This window comes from Podarcis filfolensis (assembly GCF_964270895.1).
Source record: "Podarcis filfolensis genome assembly, chromosome: 9".
Classification (NCBI taxonomy): Eukaryota; Metazoa; Chordata; class Lepidosauria; order Squamata; family Lacertidae; genus Podarcis; species Podarcis filfolensis.
Window position 1 is genome coordinate 23,207,186 of NC_139610.1, and position 24,261 is coordinate 23,231,446.

At 41.6% G+C, this 24,261-nt stretch overlaps 1 protein-coding gene across 2 annotated transcripts in view; it reads left to right on the forward strand.

Moving 5' to 3' along the window:
* The window catches only part of SGCZ (sarcoglycan zeta), a 547,569-nt gene extending 524,583 nt beyond the window's left edge, over positions 1–22,986 (forward strand). Inside the window, exons 5-7 of one of the 2 annotated variants that reach the window (XM_083630759.1) lie at positions 6,408–6,480; positions 19,218–19,341; positions 22,457–22,986. In XM_083630759.1, the coding sequence (XP_083486885.1) occupies positions 6,408–6,480; positions 19,218–19,341; positions 22,457–22,657 (398 nt within the window). In that variant the 3' untranslated portion in view covers positions 22,658–22,986. The remainder of the gene's footprint in view (positions 1–6,407; positions 6,481–19,217; positions 19,342–22,456) is intronic. The other variant, XM_083630758.1, reaches the window with a different exon arrangement.
* Positions 22,987–24,261: the final 1,275 nt, after the last annotated feature.

A 24,261-nucleotide genomic window follows, 5' to 3' on the forward strand; every position in this document is an offset into this window, starting at 1 on the left:
CCAGAACCAGGAGATAGGGGGCATGCAGGCACAGTCTGATTGCTTGGGGAAAACCCTGGAGAGGAGGAGACCTAGATAGCTGTGGGGAGACGGGGAGCTTTAGTCATGGCAACTGATCTCATGGAGCCTGACACTCAGCCAAGTCTGTAGAGATCATCTTTTTGCTAAGAAAGAGTAAACTCCAACTTTGGACTGTGCAATTCAGGCATAGGCAAACTCCGGCCCTCCAGATGTTTGGGACTACAACTCCCATCATCCCTAGCTAACAGGACCAGTGGTCAGGGATGATGGGAATTGAAGTCCCAAACATCTGGAGGGCCGGAGTTTGCCTATGCCTGGTGTAATTTACTGACCGGCATGCTCTGTGCCACTGGGTACCCCTTGCCTCCATACATGGAAAATCTACTACTGTTTTATCAGGGCATCCTGATCAAATTTGCAGATGACACCAAACTGGGAGGGGTGGCTAACACCCCAGAGGACAGGATCACACTTCAAAACAACCTTGACAGATTAGAGAACTGGGCCAAAACAAACAAGATGAATTTTAACAGGGAGAAATGTAAAGTATTGCACTTGGGCAAAAAAAATGAGAGGCACAAATACAAGATGGGTGACACCTGGCTTGAGAGCAGTACATGTGAAAAGGATCTAGGAGTCTTGGTTGACCACAAACTTGACATGAGCCAACAGTGTGACGCGGCAGCTAAAAAAGCCAATGCAATTCTGGGCTGCATCAATAGGAGTATAGCATCTAGATCAAGGGAAGTAATAGTGCCACTGTATTCTGCTCTGGCCAGACCTCACCTGGAGTACTGTGTCCAGTTCTGGGCACCACAGTTCAAGAAGGACACTGACAAACTGGAACATGTCCAGAGGAGGGCAACCAAAATGGTCAAAGGCCTGGAAACGATGCCTTATGAGGAACGGCTAAGGGAGCTGGGCATGTTTAGCCTGGAGAAGAGGAGGTTAAGGGGTGAGATGATAGCCATGTGTAAATATATAAAAGGATGTCACGTAGAGGAGGGAGAAAGGTTGTTTTCTGCTGCTCCAGAGAAGCGGACACGGAGCAATGGATCCAAACTACAAGAAAGAAGATTCCACCTAAACATTAGGAAGAACTTCCTGACAGTAAGAGCTGTTCAACAGTGGAATTTGCTGCCAAGGAGTGTGGTGGAGTCTCCTTCTTTGGAGGTCTTTAAGCAGAGGCTTGACAACCATATGTCAGGAGTGCTCTGATGGTGTTTCCTGCTTGGCAGGGGGTTGGACTCGATGGCCCTTGTGGTCTCTTCCAACTCTATGATTCTATGATTCTATGATTCTATGATCTCCTCCCTTTAGTCTTGAATATGCAGAGCAAATCTCTAACCCAGGAACCCTGTTGAAAAGTACAAAGTGGGAATTTTATCACTGATCAATGATGTTTCTTAAAGTATTAGCTGCTTTCAACTTTCACTGTTTACTGCAATGTCCTGTAGTGAAAAACAGTTGCTGCAGTGCTACAATGTGTGTCTGAGGCTATTGTAGTGAATGGCTCATTGACTGTCATATACATATGCCCACATGCCCCCTCCTCCTATTGGTATGGTTGTGTCAGATTCCCAGGCCTTGTTGTCAATTGCTTTGCAGTACACCTCTTTCCCCATACTGCTAAATTAAGAACCATACTTTGCCTCTCTGCTGCTCTAAAGAAGGGCATATAAGTGCCCAAGTCCCTCTCCCTCTCTTAATGCCTGCAGAATTTCCCACTTGAACCACGGTGAAGGGCATTTCTCAATAAATCATTTCTCTTTTGCTTTGTGGTAATGACAGGTGGTTTTTGCTTTCTACACCTGTTATTCACCTCCATGGTACAGAGAAAAGGTAGGATGCTTTGGAGACTAAATGGCCAGCAAGTCATTATATAGGTAATAATCAGGAACACTAACGGCAAGATCAAAATAGAACCTTCTGAATAACCTTTTTAAAAAGTGCATATTATGGCTTTAATCTATTCCATCTTTACGAGTGACGCACTGTGCTTTTTAGCAATCTATAGTACTATTATTTTCTGTTCACGCATGGAAGGAAGCCATAAAGCACTCCACATGGTGACTGTTATCAAGTAGCAAGCCATTCATGCAAAGCAGTATACTACGCAGCATCTACTGAAGATCACCTGGGAAATCTCCCAGTAGATCCTGATCTATCTTCTGCTCACTCCTGTATAGGACTTCAAAGTACCTTTGTAAGCCACCCAGATAAAGATAAAGGGACCCCTGACCATTAGGTCCAGTCGTGGCCGACTCTGGGGCTGCGGCGCTCATCTCGCTTTATTGGCCGAGGGAGCCGGCGTACAGCTTCCGGGTCGTGTGGCCAGCATGACTAAGCCGCTTCTGGTGAACCAAAGCAGTGCACGGAAATGCCGTTTACCTTCCCGCTGGAGCGGTACCTATTTATCTACTTGCACTTTGAGGTGCTTTCAAACTGCTAGGTGGGCAGGAGCAGGGACCGAGCAACGGGAGCTCACCCTGTCGCGGGGATTCGAACCGCCGACCTTCTGATTAGCAAGTCCTAGGCTCTGTGGTTTAAGCCACAGCACCACCCACATCCCAAGCCACCCAGAGTGGCTGGGGAAACCCAGCCAGATGGGCGGGGTATAAAAAATTAAATTATTATTATTATTTCCCCACCACCTCATTTTTGTTTGTGACTGGGATACCTTAGACCAATGTCAGTGAGCTGCTCAACCATCATAGAAGGGGGGGGGGCAATGTGAAGCTAGAAAACCTAATGTGTCCATAGGCAGGCAGAAAGGAGACAAGAAATTAAAGTAAGGGGGGAGAAGGAGGCTGTGGGTAGAGGCAAGGGATTCAAATGAATGAGTGAATGGATGAATTGGGCAGGGCATTTAGGAGAAAGCAGGTGGCAATGGAAGTGAAGCTGGGGCAGATTGGGAGGAGGAGAGGTGGAGCAAGGAGGGAGTTAACTTGTGGAATTCATTGCCACAAGATGTGATAGTCACTAGCCTATATAGATTTCATGGAGAAGAATGCTGTAAATGGTTACTATTATTACTTGTGATAGCTGTGTCCTGTTACTGGGAATTTGTTGGGGAGCAACAGCAAAGCAGTTATTGTCCTCATGCCCTACTTGAAGGCTTCCAAAAGGTGTCCAGTTGGCTGCTGTGGATAGCAAAAGATGGACTAGATAAATTTTGGTCTCATCCAGTATGACTCTTCTTAGATTTTTATGACCTGGGAAAGAGTTGCTAAGGCGACTTATGCTGGCATTGGTATAATTGTTTGTGTATACACATTCACATAATCTAAATGGCAGTGTCAAGCCTCTAGTTTCAATCTGTCATAATTTAAGTACAGTGGAACCTCAGTTTTTTAACATAATGTGTTCCGGAAGACTGTTCGACTTCCGAAATGTTCGAAAATCGAGGAGCAATGGATGGTCGGCAAAATCCATTGAGAAAAAAGAAAAACACGCAGTGGAAGATGCTCGACTTTTGAGGCACGTTCAAAAACGGAAGCAATTACCGTACTTTTTAAATTTTCAGTGTTCGGCTTCTGAGACACTCGAAAACCGAGGTTCCACTGTATATTATTAATTAAAACGCTATACTAGTCCAAGAACTGGTATTGGCTGCACATATTCCAATGTTGCCAAGTAACACTTCAAGCTAAATGCTTCCGTTTTATGATACAGCTGTGAAATGTTGCACATTGTTTCTCATTCTAACACAATGACTTGCAAATCTTTTACCAGTAGCATTTAACTGATATCCTGGACCCACCTGTAAATCCTACATTACCACAATGTTGACAAAGACAGGCACAACTGAGGTTCCTTATATCTGTGATTTGAGAAGTCAGGGTCCAAGTATCTACAGGAATAACATCCCTCTCATTTGCTTACCCAGCTGTAGAAGCACCGAGGCTTTTGAAACCATGGCAGCTTTGGTCAGCGACACCAACAATGTACCAAAGCAACACCTTGTTGTTTGGTCCCTTTGTTGAAATGAACAGTACATGCAACATTGAGTTTGCTTTCATTTTATTGTGACCCTAGATGTATGATTGAATTAAAGGGAGGTGGCGGCGGTTTTGCATCTAGAGTACTCCCAATAAAACGGCACAATTTAGCCTTTATTTGGTGTTGTGCTGAATGTGCTGCCATTTTCTTTTTGAGAGCAAGACAATGCATGGAGAAAACCCTTGTTTTGCTGTTTATATAACAAGTACCCACTCATTGTGCTCATTCTGTGGATGCAAGGGTAACATGATCTATTGCCAAACTTTCAGCTCTGTAATTTGTAATATATGCTTCCAGTGGTATTAATGAAACCATCTTCATTGTCATTTTCCAAAGGCCGAATATCAGTAACTGGTAAATCGAGCAGAAATAAGTAGTTTACACCAGCCAGTCTCTGAGAGTACTACATTTTCAGTTTCCATAGTTTCAGGGGAGTACAATTTGCGAATGCATGACTAGCTGTGGCTTGTACTGAATTAGGATGGATATGATGTATGCTGAGCTCTGTGTCAGAGAAATATTTCTGAAAATCTTGCCATTTATAAAATGGCCATGTATCTTGTGGGTTTCTTGCCTTATTTAAATGATACCTCCTAGAAGATTTTCCACGCTCGGTCTGCTGTAATCTCTAATTTCTTTATGGATGATCCCTCCATGTCCATGATTATGCTGTTTAAGAGAGTACATCACTGGTCCTCTAGTTAACACATTGCTGCCCAATATTGAAAGCTGAGAGTTTGAACTAATAAATAGCTGTTGTCACTCCCCTTCTATGACTTGTGATCTAGTTTTGTAAAAAAAAAACCCAAAAAGCTTTGTTTTCAAATGTTGACCAGTTTTTAGCTAATTATTATTTATTTAAGGCTTGTGTATATCGCTTAATGATTAGTATTTCTAAGCCATGTACCAAAATAAATAAATAAATAAATAAACTGTATAGAGAATAAAACAATAAAAATAATCATGAAACCAGACACAAATCTGAATGCTACCTTAAGATGAAAAGATGGGAGCTAGAATCCAGTCACCTCTGGAGGGAACCACTTTGGTCATATAGAAAAAAATAATTTATGAAAAAAATAATCTTGTATAATTCATTATATCCTGAAGCATTGCATAAGATACTGGAGATCTAGACTAGAGGTGGCTGTCTAAGATCTGGGATATTATACTCATATGCAAGAAAGGGGAAACATAAATCGGTCATTAGTGGAAATTTTTGTATGGAAGCACTCCTCTTTATTTTTTTTATAAGATTTTTATTAAGATTTTTACATTACAAAAAATAAAAACAAACAGAAAAAGAAAAAGAAAAAAAATCTTTCCATCACATTATTTTTCATTTACTTGTTTCTTGGACCTCCTCATACCTCTCTTTTTTGTATTCCAATTCAATTTATTAACTCAGCAATTTGTTTCCCTCTTTATTCTACCCAAATCTTTATTCTTAAATTGTTGTGTTCTTAATATTTTGCTTTTATAAACCCATTTTTTTCATATTCTTTTAACCCATTACAGCTAGAAACCTCTTAATTTTAATCCAACATTATTCTAAAATTCATTAATTTTACAATATCTCTGTAAATACTCTTTAAATTTCTTCCAATCTTCTTCCACTGACTCTTCCCCCTGGTCTCGGATCCTGCCGGTCATTTCCGCCAATTCCATATAGTCCACCACCTTCATCTGCCATTCTTCCAAAGTGGGTAAATCTTGTGTCTTCCAATATTTTGCAATAAGTATTCTTGCTGCTGTTGTGGCATACATGGAAGCACTCCTCTTTACACAAGTGCTGGTCCATTTCCTTTGCTGGACAAGGCAGATGCATAAGCACCCTCCTTTAAGCATGGAGCTTCTGCCACTGTAGATATGAATGAGGCAGCAGCAGCACCCCAGCCTGAAGATCAGGACCTTTGCTTCCAGTGCCACCAATCAAATCTTTTTCATATATCACATTTTCTTTAAAACATGAAACCCTTCTAGAGCAGTGCTCCTCAGCTATGGGCCCTGAGATATTGTTGCACTACCCATCATACCTAGCCAGCTTAACCAATGGTCAGCGAAGACGGTAAGAGTCCAGCAGGGCTTTAATTTTTCAGCCGCAGCTCACCAAAACTCATTTCTGGCACCTCCCAGGTGGAAGAATAAGGAAGGTGTTCAAGGTGAATTCTGGCACCTCTTTTTCTAGGGGGGGGGGGAATAGCACTGGAAGGATTCTTCTACAGCCAGTCTAATTTGAAGAAAACCTCACCAACAGTAACGTGCTGAAACATTAAACAAATCAGATCAATTAAATGCTTTTGTTTGAGGAATGTAATACATTTAAACTGTGATCTTCACATAGAATATAACCATCCTGTATCCTATTTATGTATTTATTTTAGGCACAGAAGGGGCTGTATTTGAGCACTCTGTGGAGACTCCCCATATCAGAGCAGATCCATCCCAAGACCTCAAGTAGGTGTTTTGAAAGCATTGATTTCATTTTTATTTGGCAAGTTATCAATAGAACAGCTATGCTTTAAAACGCTTTTAAAGTAAGTTATATTGTTCATTAATATGACTATAGCATTTGTGTACTCCTCACCCATAAACAAAACTTTGAAGTACCGGTAATTCTCCTACAAATGAAGAATCAAAATTAATCATAGACCTTTTCACAAAAGCATTTTCCTTTTGACATGTATCTGTGCCTTGTATCAAAGTTGTCTGAAGCGGTGATGGGTCAGGATTCATTCATTGTTAAATGGGGTTTGTAGAGCACTCCTGTCCCTCTGAAAACTGAGTTTTTGTTCTTATTATGAGCTCTTTCAGGATGTGCAAGCCACAAATGTCAGGGAAGGGTTGACATGCTGTGGTTTGCCCTTGAAAACTATGTTTGCCTTTTGCTCATTTTCTCTCTCTCTTGAGCCATATTTGTCCTTCACTTTCCTATGAATCTATCCTTCCAAGGTTATTCAAAGGCTGCAATCCAAACAAAAAAAAATCCCACTCACTCCTGATGTCAGTGAAACAATACTGCATTTGCCGGCCAGTCACTCTTGTGGTTTTTGTCTTTTCCCCAAATGTCAGAGAGATTTTTTTATAAAAAAGATTGAATCCTAAAACTTCCAGGGAGTCTGTAAGTCAAACTAAGATTTATTTATTTATTTAATGAAAATGACTTCCCTGTTGAAGCCTTAGATAAGTTTAGATGTGGCTGTGCTGCTGAGCCCTGATCAATATTTTTCTGAAAAGGCAAAGAGATTAAATGTAAGCCTAAAACAAACAGTTGTGTTTCAGTATAAGGTTCTTTCTTCTTCTGTTTTTGGGGATCATTTCCATCTCAGCACGTGTCACAGAGGTTGTGGTAAGGTTGATGTCCCCTTCTCTTTCCAAAGCAGATTCAAGAGATGGACTCAAGCACTTCAACAAGGGAGTGCAGTCATCAATCTGGAACCATTGTAAAATGTGCATTTTAACTTGGGCAGAAATCAGATGAGATCCCTTGTTGAACACGTTGCCCTAAAGCAGGCTTCCTCAACCTCTGCCCTCCAGACGTTTTTGCCCTACAACTCCCATGATCCCAAGCTAGCAGGACCAGTGGTCAGGGATGATGGGAAATGTAGTCTCAAAACATCTGGAGGGCCGAGGTCGAGGAAGCCTGCCCTAAAGGATAACTCTAGCTGTGATGGGACAACATCTCCTTACTCTGATGGAGCACCACTTCCTGTTTCCTGTCCAGAAGTCAAGAGGGGTGTGTGTGAGGAAACCCTAGAAAAGATATAAGGAGAGAAGCACCTAAAACAACCAGTAGCAGACTGGTTGTGGTAACAGGAGGAAGGCAGATATTTTGCCACTCCTCAATACCATCAGCCATGAAATCTTATTAGACCAACTTTGGTGGTTGGAGTAAAGGGCACAGTGTTATGGTGGTCCTGCTCTACCTGAGGCTAAGTTTCAGAGGGTTGCACTGAGGGACTTTTGCTTGACTCTATGGCAGTTCAGCTGTGGGATTCCAAAGGGGTCAGCCTTAGCCCTCTAATCAACACCTGTACGAAGCCACTACATGAGGTCATCTGTAAGTATGGAATCAGCCATCACCAGCATACTGATGACGCCCAGATCTACTCCACTTTCTCAGAGGAGGACAGGCAGTAGAGGTGGATTTGGGGGAGCTTGACCAGTTTGTTTGTTTTTTTTAATAATATTTATTGCTTTTAAAGATTACAGAAAAGGAAAAGAAAAGAAAAGAAGACAAGAGAAAAAAGAAACAAAAGAGAAAAAAGCAAAACAATACTATATATAAACAATACAAAACACAACCTAAACACATTAAACTAAACACATTAAACTAAACTAAACAAAATCCTAACCCTAACCCTAAATAAAACAAAACAAAAACAATTTAAAAACATACATCACACCTTTTCCATACTCTATCTTTCATTCCCTTGTTTCCTTGACCTCCTCTCACCTCCCTTTTTGTATTCCACTTCTATTAATTGTTTCAGCAAATCCTTTCCATCTTTCTCTATTTTCTATCATATTATAAATATCTCAACATATTTTTAACCTTATTTTCCATTAAGACTAAAATACTTATATATGCTTAACTCCTTATAACATTTCTGCTAAGGCCATAAGATTTCATTCCACCATTTTTCTATCACTCATTAATTTTACGGTATTTCTATATATAAACTTAAAATTTTCCAATCTTCTTCCACCATCTCCTCTCCCTGGTTTCGGATTCTGCCAGTCCTTTCAGTCAATTCCATATAGTCCATCAACCTGGAGATCTTATGTCCGAGGCTCTTAACTCTTTTCCAGGTCCGTTCTGCAGGTCTTCTTCATATTCTTTAATTCTAAAGAGCAGATCTCTGGAAGACTCCAACCTAACAATACTTTTAATCCTTCTGGACAGGTCAGCCAAATTTCCACAGTTGAAGCTAAAATCCATAAAGTGTTTCAGGACATGTTTCAAGATTCCTCCAAATCCAAAGGCCCCCAGAACTTCAATCTCCTCCAGACCCAAGTCCATGTCCCAGAAGTCAGTTAATTCCTGCATAGAGGGATCTTTCCAACTTTCCTTCTTCAGTCCAGGCTGCAGTCCGATCCTCAGAATCTGACTTTTTCTAGATTCGATCATAAAAGGCCTCAACTTGTAGTCCTCAATTTTCTTCTGTAAGACTGAAGATCCCGCTTGTATTACTTTAGGCTCAACAACAACAGCTTTCTCCTTCTCCTCCACAATTTGTCCTGCCAAAGTAGATTCCTGTACCAAGTCCTGAATTATTTCTGTGTTAGTGCTCACTTTTTGTCCCATATTAATCGCTTTTTGTCCCAAGTTGTCAATTTTAAAAGCTATGTCATCCGTCTTCTTATGAAGCTGTTCCAGCGAATAGCTTATCTTGCATAATACAGTCACTATGGCTTCTCCTGTCAACATTTTTAAATGGTCCAAGGTCAATCTCTGGTTCTCACAATTTCTTATCTTGCAGCTGGAGATTCCCCAGTTACAATCCTGTAACAGTTTCAAAAGCTCCCTCTAGAGGGAAACAATCTCCACTTGTATCACACAACTCAAGCCATAAAGATAGTTTCAATTTTCAGTTACTTTTCCTCCTTTTTAAATGCAGAAAAGGACAATGGAAACAGTATCTTTCTCTTATTTAGCTAGCTGTCAAATACGTTCTGTTCGCAGCCAATGAACTCTCCCAAAACGTCACTCTTTCTGGCAGCCCTTTTCCAGGTTCAGAGCAGTGGTAATTTGATTTTTCACTCTCTCCTGCAGGCTCGCTAGGTCCAAAATTTCCCCCCTCTTCTCCTGCTTCCAAGGGGTTTTTTGTAATTTTAACCAATGGAAATTTAATCCTTTGCCAAAGGCTTTCCAAGACTTTAGCTTGTAACGTCTTTGCTTCAATCTATTTACAAAAGAGGAAGGCGGACTTCCTGTTTAAGACCTTCCTGTTTCGGTGCCAAATTAAGGTATTTAAGGATCCAATTTTCCGTTCTACTCACGGGTAGTTGTTTAAAGTCCAATTGTCCACAGGAAAAAGTCAGCGCTCTCCGGCAACAGCAATGCGGCTTCACTCCGTGAAAGAAGCAGTCAATTCGAAGCACCACGCCACTCACCACACATCGCTCCGGATCCCCAAAACAGGGTTTACCCGTGAGTAGGGGAGGCGCAAAAGGTGCCAGCCGAATTCCAGGTTCACAAGCTTCTCCCGCTTGTGATTTCAATGGGTCTCCGCCTTCGCCGTGGCGGTCAGACCAGACCCTGCTTTTCACGGAGCAAGTTCCTCCCGATCGGAGGAGCTCTGCCATTGCCGGAGGCGCCAACCCGGAAGTCCGAGCTTGACCAGTTTGGTTGCACTCCTTGCAGGAGACACCTCAACTATGAAGTAAAATGGAAGGTCAGAGGCAGGGGGTGCAGAATTTTGGCATTGCACAAGGTGCCGCTGAAATTTGAGACTCCAAGGCCCATCACTGTAGGCAGATCCTGTGCCAGTGTCTGGTCATCAAAAGCTAAGGCTGTTTTTGAATATATATTTAAAATAAAATAATATTTTTATTCTTTTATTATTTTAAATTGCATCCAGAATTCATGAATCGCAAAATCGGGTAGGCTTTTTTCACCAAATAGGGGAAGTCTGAAATTCTCCAACAGTTCAGGAGGAGCTTGAAAGAAAGAAAGAAATCTTTTTGGATTAATTTCAGTTGAGCCCTATTTATTTTGAATCCCTTTTTGCACCTCACTTTTGAGCCTCTCCATCATGAGGTTATCTTGAAATGGTTTTTTAAACAAACAAATCTGTTTGTCTTATTTTACTTGCATAATGTTATATCTAGTACATTTAATAATATAAAATTTAAAATTTTTGAGAGGTTTACAGTACAGTCCTGTATGTGTCCCATGGAGTTCACTGGTGTTTACTCCTAGATAAGTAGGTTTGGATTGCAACTTCCATGTGTAAAACTTTGTTTAAACAGGTATGTTATTTTTTATTATCCACATAAATAACTTTATTCTTATTCTTAAGCATTTTTCAGATTTAGTAAATTGATTCAGCTGCCTCGATAAATGATAGCAGTATCAATGACCAAATCTAATCTGAAAAATAAAAATCATATCCTAAACATTTATGAACATGCTTCTCAGATTCTGAACATTCCCCCATAGTTTGGGATTTTTACATTTTGTTCCTTCTAAATCATCTTTAAATTCCCTTGCTAGTCAACCATTCAGCTCAGACAAGATAAAATCTACCCAAGTTAATCTTTTGCTAGCAAGATTTTGCTGCCTGTAGCCATTTTTGAGAGTTTATAAACCCTGTTACATGATCCCTGGCCCAAGAAAGCTTAGCTGAACCTGAGACTCATTAGCAGGAACAAGCAGGATAAGAGGATCATATTTTACAAACAGTAAAATGAATTACATCTGTATAACTGAATTACACCTGTATAATTTATTTGTCAGACTCCAGTTGCCACGTTTTGTCAGAAAGAGCCCAGCTAAACATAGGAGAATATAAACCCCAAAATATTTATTTTAAATATGACAGCAACGCAGTTTGTCCAGGTAGTCATTAGAAACAAACAGCTTCTATACACAATAAAAGACCACTGTGGTTATCTGCAGAAATCTATGCCCTCAATCAACTTCTTAATAAGGGGGGCAAATTGCTTTGTTGTTGTCCTGCACCTCTGGGGAGAACTCGAAAATCAAATTTAATAGCTTCCTTCCCCCTTTTATCATCAAGACTACAGTAAGATTGACTATAAACTAATCCTGAAAGCCAACACTGGGCATAATGAGATGGAAAATTGATCAAGCGACAAGGAGCCGACAAGGATAGTAGGATCCCCTTTTAATTCTGATCTGTATTGAAGACCCACAAATCCTGCACAATAGTTTTGTGTTTTCTACAAAGCTGCAACCGCCTGGCATCAGCAGGAGCAGTTCTTGAAAAAGACAGAGGGAGTAAGAGAAAAGCACTAACATAGCAGGACATCCTTTCATTAAAAGCTTGAGCCACAAAGAGGCCAAACGCGATTTCTCCCTGCTGCCCTTAAACAGATACAGAACTTTAAAAGATTTGATTTGAAGCTATGAAAGCACATGTTAATGTGATCTACTTTCAGGGCAGGAGGAAGCCTCACAAAGCAGCCATCAACATAAATTATATAGGGTAGATCTTGGTGCATTTGTGCTTTTGTATGTTAATGTGAATAAGGGAGCTTCTAAATGGCAACATACTCAGCAACAGCAGCACCGAGAACAGTGCACCAAACAGGAAGTGTCTGTCGGGGCTGATGGTTTAGAGGCAGGTAAGTGGCCAGGTGGCCTAAGATCAGCTAAAACCATAGAGCAGGGGCAGGGAACCTTTTTCAGCCTGAGCACCATAGGCTTAGCAGTAGGTGAGGCCAGAGGCAAAAGTAAGTGGACCAACTAATTTTGATTTCACCACATTGTGACCATGGCATGCTGTAACCAGGCAAACACACTCAAGAGGGATGCAACTCAGAGCCAATGGAGCATGGGGCTGTAAAGGAGGGTTGATCCTGGAAGAGGCATGAGGCCTGGAAGGCTGTATTCACATCCCTGAGGTTCCATAGAGGCGGCCATAATTAGAAACTTTGCAGAGCTTTGGTGGCCCTTGCAGTCACCTTACTCCTGTGGAAATGATAACTGAAATCCCTGTCCTCAGGAAGCTCTCATGGTTGCTAGAGAATAAGGCATCTGGGTCCTACAGCTAATATCCCCATTAGAGCGGCATGTTGTTTGTTGTTTAGTCGTTTATTCGTGTTCGACTCTTCATGAGCCCATGGACCAGAGCACGCCAGGCACTCCTGTCTTCCACTGCCTCCCGCAGTTTGGTCAAATTTATGCTGGTAGCTTCGAGAACACTATCCAACCATCTCGTCCTCTGTCGTCCCCTTCTCCTTGTGTCCTAAGTCTTTCCCAGCATCAGGGTCTTTTCCAGGGAGTCTTCTCTTCTCATGAGGTGGCCAAAATATTGGAGCCTCAGCTTCAGGATCTGTCCTTCCAGTGAGCACTCAGGGCTGATTTCCTTAAGAATAGATAGGTTTGTTCTTCTTGCACTCCATGGGACTCTCAAGAGTCTCCTCCAGCACCATAATTCAAAAGCATCAATTCTTCGGCGATCAGCCTTCTTTATGGTCCAGCTCTCACTTCCATACATCACTACTGGGAAAACTATAGCTTCAACTATACGGACCTTTGTTGGCAAGGTGATGTCTCTGAGGTATAGACATGTGCAAACCTTTAAGTCATTATCCATAGGAAAAGGGACCTGGTGGATCGAGAAGATTTGTAGATAGGACTTTGGTCACAAACACTCCTTGACTATCTTGAAATATGACAGGCACAGGAAAACCCTGGATCCACACATGAGAATTGCAATGAAAAATTATCTGCCCTTGTATAATTTTTGAATGCAATTTCCTTCATTAAAAAGGAATGCAGTTTACATTGTTATTTCATATGTTTTAAAAGTTTGCTTCATTTATTAATGAAGAGATCTATGGAAAACTGAACAGTGTGAGATTAAGCGAGAGCAGGAGATGTCTGCCCACATCCCCCTCCCCTCAAAATGCCACATTATATAGACAACTTGTTCCTGACTCTGGGCCAGAGGTACTGCATCATTTGTTTCCAACCCTGCAGACCTCACCTGTCCAGTCCAGGGCTGAGAGAAGTCCTTCCAGATCACAGCCAGTGGCGAAGCTGCATGCTCTGCTACCGGGGGCGGAGAGCAGGTGGGGGCATGGCTGGCACCCCCCCAGGGGCGTGACATGCATCCCAGAGGTGTGGCACGCTGCCCGCAGGGGCATGGTGTGCATCCTGGGGGCGTGGCGCGCTGCCTGTGGGGGCATGGCACCCGGTGCGCGGGGGGGGCAACGCAATGGCACCCTACCAGAATAGTGGTGCTGGCGGTGGTCCACTCCCTCTGCACTCACATTCTTCCACCAGTGATCACAGCTTTAGTTGTGTCATCCAAACAAACCTTGGAAGGGATCATTTCTCCCCCTATAGCTCTGAGGGTCCAAAGCAGTAAGCTGCTGTTACCCTAATCTCTGTTTGCTATTAAATCCATCCCCATACTACTGTCATTTACAACCATCTGTTTACACTGACACCAGTCAGGCCAATCTAGGATCAGCACAGTATCGTGTAGGCAAAAAAACCCCACACTTTCCCCAAGCCAATAAGGTTTACAGATTATTTTTATTAGTATTAAAAATAAATAAAATAAACTCCTGGGTCTCCTATGTATTCGACCTCCATTCAGTGAAGCCTTCTCTCACACCCATGGCATGCAGATGTTACTAGTCCCTGCATCCCTATCTCACCCCTGTCACCCACTCATGTACCCCATTTGCAGAGTAACAGGGGGATCATGCACTGATGCAGAAGAGAGGAAAAACATGTAATTACTGGAGGCTGTAGCAAAGCGCACACACCCAGTGCTATGCTCAAAATTCTGAAATAAAAAATCAGCACAGTGGATAATTCCCAGTACATCCATTCCACTTTTGGAACAACAAGAGGTCACTCAGAACGCCAGTATACATAGATAATGGAGAATGATGTGGCAGTATCCCTGTTCTGGGTTGCATTGTTCCCAGGAGAGCATCTTATTCAACCACCTCCAATGTAGGCTCTCTGTGCATGAAGGATTTGTTGCAGGTCACCGTGGTCTTCTTCCTCTCCTCCCCTGGTTCCTCCTCAAACAATGGATTCCGCTTCTATTCATATATAACACATCTGTTCTATGTGTCACAAGTTTTCAAACGGCCCTTCATTTAATTCTGCTACCTTTCTCCTCTGATCTCTCCCCACCCCAGTGTTATCACTACAAAACCTCTCCTTAACTTACAATACATAACAACGACATTTTCAAAGGCTCTTGAGATGTCATTTTATCTTTAGATTTCACTCCCACCTTGGCAACAAACTACATTGTAACTCCAGACACTATTGCTTAATGCACACACACTTCACCTATCTTTCTAGACTTGTTAACATCAAAGTAGTCAATTATTTTCTATGATTCCTGGTAGAATAAGGAAAAGTAGCTATGCCAAAAATAATGGAATGTTCCGTTCAATTAGAGTCTAGCTAGGAGATGTCTAGGACTTAATGAGAGCTTTAGGATTGATAATAAGGTAACTGACATGCTCTGCATGAAATAATATGAAGTTAAGTCATAAATTCGATACTGCCGTATTTCTGAAATGGACCTGGGGCTGTAATGATCTTTCCTGGTTTAAGAGCCAAACAGTTGAAAAGATGCATGGGAGAGGCAGTGCAATTTGGAGGGGAGAGGCAGCAGTTGGGGATGTTTGCTTTACCCTGATTCCTCCCCATTGATTCTCCCCTGCATGCCTTGACCATAGCTGCTTTTCCACTAGCTGCATCTGAGAAATCCATATCCAAGAAACCCAGTTTCATGGAGGGAAGGGGACCAGATGTTGCAGGAGAAATGCAATAAATGAGGGAAACCGAAACACCTTTCCCCACTCATTAGATACCTGAAGCTCGAAAATGATTGACTTACTCATGCCCTGGTCTTTCCCTTTGAGTGTTCATTTTTAATGCTACCTTTTTCCCTTTTGCAATAATGAACCCAAACCAGGGCCAATCTACATCCTATGTAGCTGCCGCTGAGACTCCTTTTCCCATGTTTTGGGACATTTATGCTTTACCCAGAGATATGAAAGTATTCACCACCACCTCCATCTCTTTATAGTGCCAGAGGTAGAGCAACCTCCCCCTCTTTGTGAAGGAATCATTCCATAACCCACTGACCCCTTTGCCGGCTTGTGAGTTGTGGAGAGTTGCTGATCCCACCACCTGAAACCTCAGAACTCTCTGAACTGGGCAGATTCCCTAACTCACCTGCATGCAAGCTAGCAGAATCTTTGAACCCCACCATACTGAAACATAGAATCTGGGTATAGTTGCCTTGTAGGTTCAGGCAAAACAAGATTGTCCAGCAAAGCAAAACTCCACTTCCTAAATTTCCAAACCCTTATCACACCATGCTAGTGATCTAAGACTATAAGAGCAAAAAAACCTGAAAGTACCTCCATTCTCTTTCCGAATAATTATGGCCAAGCCTTCTTTACTTGCTTTTGAATGCTGAGTAACCATCTTAGATCAATTGTCTTCTGCCTCTTGAGAGTCCTGGCTTGAGTTGAACTCACTCAGTTCCAAGTACCATTTTAGTTTTCCTCATCAGCTGGGCTTTTTTTCCAGCTGGAACTCGCTGGAACTGAGTTCCGGCTCTCAGGTGGGCATCATTGCCATTGTAAGAGAACAAGGGAGACGTTCATGGTGAGTTCTGTGCCTCTTTTTCTAGAAATTTAGCACGGGTTGTTGGTGACATTTTCCTTGATCTTAGGGTGGTTTGACTTGTGCTTCTGTGCATGCATGCACACACACGCCCACACCTCTCTCAAGTAGGCCTGGGAAGGCAAGCGGAATATGATTAGCAAACCACAGAGAGGTTTCTTTGAAGGTGCAGCTGCAACTCTTTTCTCCTGATCCACAACCAATGAAAGTTCCTAGTGGTAAACATTTACACTGGTTCAGTGTGTTGACACAATAGGCGATAAGAAACCTTAGTCTCTTATAGCAAGTTTAGGGTTGTAGTATATATTCCAGGCATGTCCCCATCAAATTTAAGTACTTTCCAGTCCCTGTGATTTCAGGGGTGAGGTTAAGCACCTTTTAACGTCTCTTTGTCTGCAACCAAAGGATCTTAAATGTCCTTAACTTTGGGTAGATGGTGCCCATTATTTTTAACCATGCTTTTAACTTAGTGGTGGTGTCTGAAAAGAAATCTTTTTACAGAGAAGCTATTTTGCCTCCACGGCAAGTAGTATTTTTTTTTAAAAAAAAGTCAAACCACACTTATTTTAAATTTCCTGTACAGTAGAGCAGCATGTAGAAATTTTAGCCCATTTTATCATATAGTTGCATACCTTCCTGTTGCCTAAGGGAGGGCTGGGAATAAAACACTGCATTGGTAGCAGTGAAGTAAGTATCGTTATGACAAGGAATTTATTCTCTGAAAGGAAAGCAAGTTCTCAGACTGTTCAAAAGAGAACTTTCCTGGAATTTAAACCATGCCCTTTTCTTTAGAGACAAGGATATCTAAAAGAGAATGCTGTAGTAGCTCCATGGAAAATGCTGCACTTTCAGAAAGCATATAACAAATATTTCTAAAGTTCCACTGATTTTAATGAGAGGGGTTACATGTGAAACCAATGGATTTGAAAGTACTTCACTTTTGGCTTGAGATTATTAGTTTTTCCATATCAAGACCTGGAAACCAGTTTTGGGGACTCGTAATGGTTGTTTCAAAACAAAATATGAGCAGTGAAATTCTTGTTTGTCTCAAAATTTTAGAATGCTCTCACCAGAGCGGCCTAACTGATGAATATTTTGCTGTTCTTTTGGTTTCAGGAAAAAAAAAACATTTCCAATTTAACTCATGCTATTTGCTTTTATCTGGCTTTTAAGGTCTCACTGCTGTTGTAGTTCTTGCATTCTCTTATTGTCCACCATTTGTTTTATTTATTTGTTATGTTCACTGGTACTCTGAGAACTGGGAGATGGTACTTTCTTCTTCTATAAACTACCCTGGGAATTCTTACTGAAGGGCAGCATAGAAATATCTAAAACAAAATTAATAAAATAAAACTTGGGCCGGGGGGAGAGCCCCACTGGTAGATAATGAGGCAGCAAAATTTGTTCTGAGGGCAATACACTGAATTTGTGTTGCTGAGTTTCAGCACTGAAAAAGGATTATTTTTCTGACTGTGCTGATTATGCATAAAAATGAAGTTAAGAAGGTCATATTGCTGAATTTGAAGGGGACAGGGAATGGCCATAGGTTTTATCGAAGTGCAAAGGCCTTGCAGAAACATGTAGTCCAGTTACTTGAAATTTGCTTATGGATAGATGTAGATATAAACATTTTCATGTGAGATGAACATATGAGAAGCTTCTTATGTGTCAACTTCATAAGGTGAGAGAGCTTTTGCTATGCACCTCACAACATAGATTCAACCAAGCCTGCTTGCAGCCTTCCCACAGTTGTGCACTGTGAAAACAGCATGCTGAACTAGATAGGCCTTTGACTTGATCCAGCAGGGCTGGGTTTTTGTTGTTCTAATGCTCATGTTCTTAAGCTAAGGGGAAAGTTCATAAAGAGCAGACAAAACATCAAAGTAGTTACAAATTCTGAGCTTGACGTCTTCAGGTGAGTCCTGCTGTCGGTTAACAAAACCACATGCATCACATGATCCCTTGCAGAAGGTGTGCAAGTCTAGCTTTGTAAACTAACTGGATGGAAGACCATTTCAGAGCCATACATTCTCTGAACTCCTCAGAAAAAAATAAAGAGTAACAAATAAACAAACTGTAACTTCTGAGCTTCCAGTCATGGTCATGCAAATAATGCAAGATGTGAATTCATACAAAGTCTTGATTGACAGGCCACCACGGGCTGTAGGAAGCTAAAGCCATATTGTCAGACTTCAGGCTGTACATATTGTTTGTTGATGATTTTCATTTGCCTTCTTTTGCAGAATCACATATTTAAGACCCTCCTAGCATGACAGCCACCAGTCATGGTGACAGTGAAACAATCATATGATAGGCTGCAGGCATAAATCATTAGCACTTCTGGATAGGGTGGTAGAATTAACTTTGCAAAGATGCAGTGCAAATATTTGAGTGTAGATTTGTCATGCGCTATCACTCCTTGCCTCCTTGGCACAAGCAGAAAGCAACCCACCACGTGGTGGTCATAAAACCAGGCTCTTACATGAGACAATAACCCCTTTTCAGCGTAATAATTTGTTATCTATAACACTAAGATGTGTATGCCTGTACGTGTATTTATGTGCATATAGAAATATGTGGTTCCAGAAGTGTGTTCCAAAAACAGCTCTGAACTGAGATCTAAAGGAATATGAATATTGTAAGAACTGACATTTTTCATCTTGAAAATGAATTTTTTCAAAAAGCAGGGGAGCCAGTGGAAGTTTTATTTTTACATTGTCTTAGGTAAAAGATTTTACCTATGCTGTTGGGTGATATGTGCAAAGCATAACCATTTAAGACTTTCCCCCCTTCCCCCCTCTCCCTCCTTTTTTCAAAAACACACTTTCAGGCTTGAATCGCCAACCAGATCTTTGATAATGGAAGCTCCCAAGGGAATACAAGTGAGTGCAGCTGCAGGGGACTTAAAAGCTACCTGTAGAAAAGAACTACACTTGCAGTCCACAGAAGGGGAGGTAAGTCTGATAAGGAGCACCATGGCACAAAACATACACGTGGGAAACACAACTCAAATGGTGCTCTGTTAGCCAGATCATCCCTATCACATACTTGTGTCAGCATGAAAAGATTACATCGGGAATCGTAGCATTTAACAGTGCAGCTCAAAGTTGTCAATACAATTTATGGCAAATGTGGCTCAAACACAGAGAAAAGCTTCAGATATTACAAGCAAGCTTTCCTGGTTGACTCTGGAAGAGACCGTGCAGGTGGCTGACCTCCCTTCCTTTTACCATCAGAAGATACCCAAAGTTAAACAGTCATGGTTTAGTTACTGGATTTCCTTTTCAGAACTGAATTGCTTTCATTTTCAAATTGCAAACCACCTTGTGTGCCATTATGGTGGAGAGGTGGTCTAGAAATGCATTAAATTATTAAGTCAGGAAAGAGATGTGATTTAAAAGGGCATATACACAGCTCAATGACACATTACATGAGATTCGTACCTCCATTCCCAATGTGTACAGTATGCATCGATAGTGATCATATCCACATCATACATTTAAGACACTCTGCTACCACGTTGACAGTCATGGCTTTTCCCAAGGGACTGGGGCATCCCAGTCAGATGGGCAGGGTCCAAGTTGTTGGCTATGTGCAGTTTAGTAGCACTGCAGAGAGCTTGCTGGGGAGACCATGCATAACAAGGAACTCAAAAATAACTTATTAAAACAAGGTTTTAATAACAAAACAAAAACTCCTTTTACACTAAAGATAACAACAACAAACATGACCCAACCACCAATCCATCCCCCAGGGTAATGAGAGAGCTAGGTGCTGCTCCTTATATACTATGCCCAAATGCTGACACAGCTTAATTAACACAACCTAGTAGCACCTGCTATGTTTCACAGCTGCAAGACTGGGTCTCGTTATTGGCCCTGGCCCTTAAAGACATACACAACTTGTGAAACAATAAAGAACCTTCACATTTTACAGTGACCATTCAACACAAGTAACTCTATGATGTCCTAAGACCTTTCAGCGTCCTTAACAAACTACAGACCCCAGAATTCTTTAGGTGAAGCAGTGGCTGTTAAAATGGTATAAGAGTGACTTAAGAGTGGATGTGAGCAGCACTGGAGTCATCAAGCTCACCTCAGAAATTCCACGCTGGACAAGGCATTCCTACTGAGGAGTCCTTCCCAGTCATAACCCAGCCCTACAATCCATGTTGCTTCTTCTGTCGCTTCTGCCTTGTGTGGCATGCCTCAGAGCTATTCCCACATGTCACACGGCATGATGGCCATGTTTGTGACTTTTCAAGGGGAGGCAATTTTGTTGTCTGCAAAGGAGGCACTGTAGAGAAAGCAAGAGGCAGACGTTGGCAGAATACAGGCAGTAAATACCTGATGGTCCACATTCAGCTTTGCAGGTCACAAGTAATGCACAGCTGTCATAATAAATGACTGAAAATTGCACAAACACCATGCCTCCTTTCCTATGTGGCACTGATGACTAGGGGATATTTAAATGAACAGCAAATTCTAAATATTTCAGTGTGCTGTGAATTATACAGTTATTTTTCACTTTCACTGCTCTTTTCAAACTTCATTATTTTGATACACTAACGTACAAATATAATTGCTACATTAGTGATGAAAAATGCATAGCTTACCTGCTCCTTCCACTTAGCAGTACTGATAAACGGGCCACAGTTAAATCAAGATCACCAAAAGGAAGAAGTGTTAAAATGTGTATGTTTTCAAGGTGCTTTGAAAACTTTGATGACTTGCATGCTATTATATCCTAGCTTTCAGTTTTATATCCATATTTAAGTATCGGTCCAAACCACACATGGCATGAAAATAACGATGGTTTGAATTGCTCCAAGAAGTACTTTATAGGTAGCCATTACACTGCCATGGAGTCCCATTGCTTTCCATAGGCTTGAGCTTGAGTCGCACTAATGTGTCCCTCGGCAGCTGCTATAATGCAGGAAATACTTAAAGCCTCAGCCTTGTATCAGTATTTAAGCTCAAGAGCTTTTAAAATACTGCTGTCATGCTTTTACACCGTTGTTGCCACTCTGAAGATCGTAAAAGGCATCAGTAAAAAAGCTAACAGCAGTTGTAACAGTAAAACCCATTCTGTTGGTTATGAGGGCTGTCAGTCTACAGCCCTCCATTGGACTTTCTGCCAGTGACCAGCCAGCCATTTCAGGATGCTTGGCTGGCCAATGGGAGCTCCATATGCCAATTGGACATGAGCCTTTTGCATATATCTGTGGTAAACCTAGAGGTAAATTATAAAAGGAAGTGAATTCCTGCCATACTCCATAGCAAACTGCATCCAATTTATCCTTACTGGAAATGGGTGAGTCCCCCAATGCTGTCTTCCAATTAATACTAATAATACTTATTATTATTATTATTATTATTATTATTATTATTATTATACCCTGCCCATCTGGCTGGGTTTCCTGAGCCACTCTGGGCAGCTTCCAATAATTACCTTGGAATTGATACAGCTCTCTCCAAAAAGACATTGGTTTGATTTTCAAAGCTTCACTGTCCCCAAATGACACCTCCCAAACTATCCCCTTTTCCTTCCCTGTCAGGTGGCAGTCATAGGAGCAGCAACGCTGGTTACTCCCTTTCCTTTGTCTCCCTCCACAACACGAGTCAGCTGTTGTGCAACTATTGTGCTGGGTTTCCTTTGTTTCACAACCTTTAAACAACTACTATGCTAGCGGACAGAGAATGTTCAACCAGGCCCCATGTATTTATCATTCCCTCTATGCCTGATATCCGTAGGTGAGTGTGGTTGCTTTTGCAGGCAAAATGGCGCCATCCACACACGATAGGGAGGCATCTATAATATACACCAGGCATGTCCAGCTCCCAAGAGACTGCGATCTACACCCACTATAAAAAACTAGCAGTGACCTACCCATTAGATTGACCAAAGCTGTTGAGCTTCTTCTGGGGAGCCAAGGTTGTTGAGCTTTCGGGGGGGGGGCAATCGATCTGGATCACACAATCGACTGCTATCAACCGGTTGGACATTGCCTGATACACACCATGAAAAGAGCTTTACATTCTTTTCTCTTCTCTTCTCTTTTCCTCCTAGATATTTTTGAACGCGGACTCAATCCGATTAGGAAATCTACCAGTGGGTACTTTTTCCTCTTCCTCCTCCCCGCCGAGCTCATCAGCAGCTCGACAGACTATCTATGAGCTCTGCGTTTGTCCCAATGGTAAACTGTACCTTTCCCCGGCAGGAGCAGGCTCCACGTGTCAGTCCAGTAGCAACATCTGCTTGTGGAGCTGAAAAGACTCCCGACCCCTCCTCACACCAGAATAGCCTTTTTGTTACTGTCCCTCTGCTTCACAGTTCTGCCCGGTTTCCTTCGTTCCATCATGAAGCTCCGAAACAGCCCACAGAGCATCCTCTTCCGGTGTAAGCAGGAAGACAATGTGGCCTTTTTGTCTGGCTCGTGGACGTAAACGACTGGAAGAAAGAAGGGGGAACAAAAACGGTTGTCTTCATCAGGAAACCTGGATCTTAGTATCACCTTTTGTCCAAAAGGGAGAATAACACAGGTGCCTTTGCTATATATGAAGTGAAGCACATTGTTTTAGATTTTTGCAGGAACTGTAAATGAGAATCTGCACATATATATAAATAAATATATATATATATATAATACATAAATATATATAGATAGATATAGATATAATGCTATACAAATTTTCCCAGAATCAAAAGGCGAGATGAATTGGTATAATAAATAATTCTACTGTCTGAAAGCACAATTTTCATATACCCATCACTTTTGGATGTAAACTTTTATCCCTGATTTTTAAAACTTTTGGAGCATTGTGTGATGCTTGCTTTGCTAAACAATTAAAATTCAATTCACATTTTAAGCAGCAAGAGACAGAATCCCTTCCCGATCGCCAATTCGTTATTACTGTTTATCTCCTACAGCTGGGGTTTTGTAGGAAAAATTATTTGGACGCACTTAGCAATATAACCTATTCATGTTGAAAACAAGACCCAATTTTAGTTTTGTTCAGCACTTCAGTGATTACATAGTGATTATATACAAAGCAATTTTTTAAACAGTAGCATTCTGGGGTCAACGAATGGTCTGGGTCGGGGGAGAATATACCACTGAAGAAATTCCCATAATGATGTGATGGATAAATGGATGACCAAATAAATATTTTTCTAAAGTTATAGAAGTTTATAACGGAAAAAAGAGCCATGCCTTGAACTGGAGCCCCACAGGTGTACATTGAGTTCTCACATGTGTGGGTTTCCTCATCCTTTACAATGGAGAAAGCAAATGCATCCGCCCACATGAAAATGCCCATAGACCTGCTTCGTCCATTGAAATGAACTGGAGGAAAGCACTATACAAGCCCAAAACAGTGGCAGGTTTGGAGCATAAAAGCTGCAGCTAAACAAAGCCATCTGAATTTAGTGCATTGGAATTACTATCATGGTGAAAAAGTGCAGTGACGTTTTCTCTTGTTAGCAGCTATTATCAGATCTTCCTGTGCAATTTCAAAATATAATGACTAGGATTCTGAAATAAATTAAAGTTCATGGGGGGAAATGTTTGGCCCTTGGTCACCCTGGCAGCCATATGCACCCCTAAAAGGGGTCTTCAGATGATAGGGAAACCCTCCTGAACTATGTGGAAATGGGGCACTGGGGTACTGCTTGTTGGACCAATTTGGGGCAATTTGTTATCTGCCCCCACCCCAGGAGCTCCAGTTCCTTATTTTGAGTGAATGTGCATATGGCTTCAAGGATGGAGGAGGGGACAGGCAACCTTTTTTCTGTGAACTTGCTTAGCTTGTTTTCAGGATAATTATCATCATTATTAAGGGACACGGGTGGCGCTGTGGGTTAAACCACAGAGC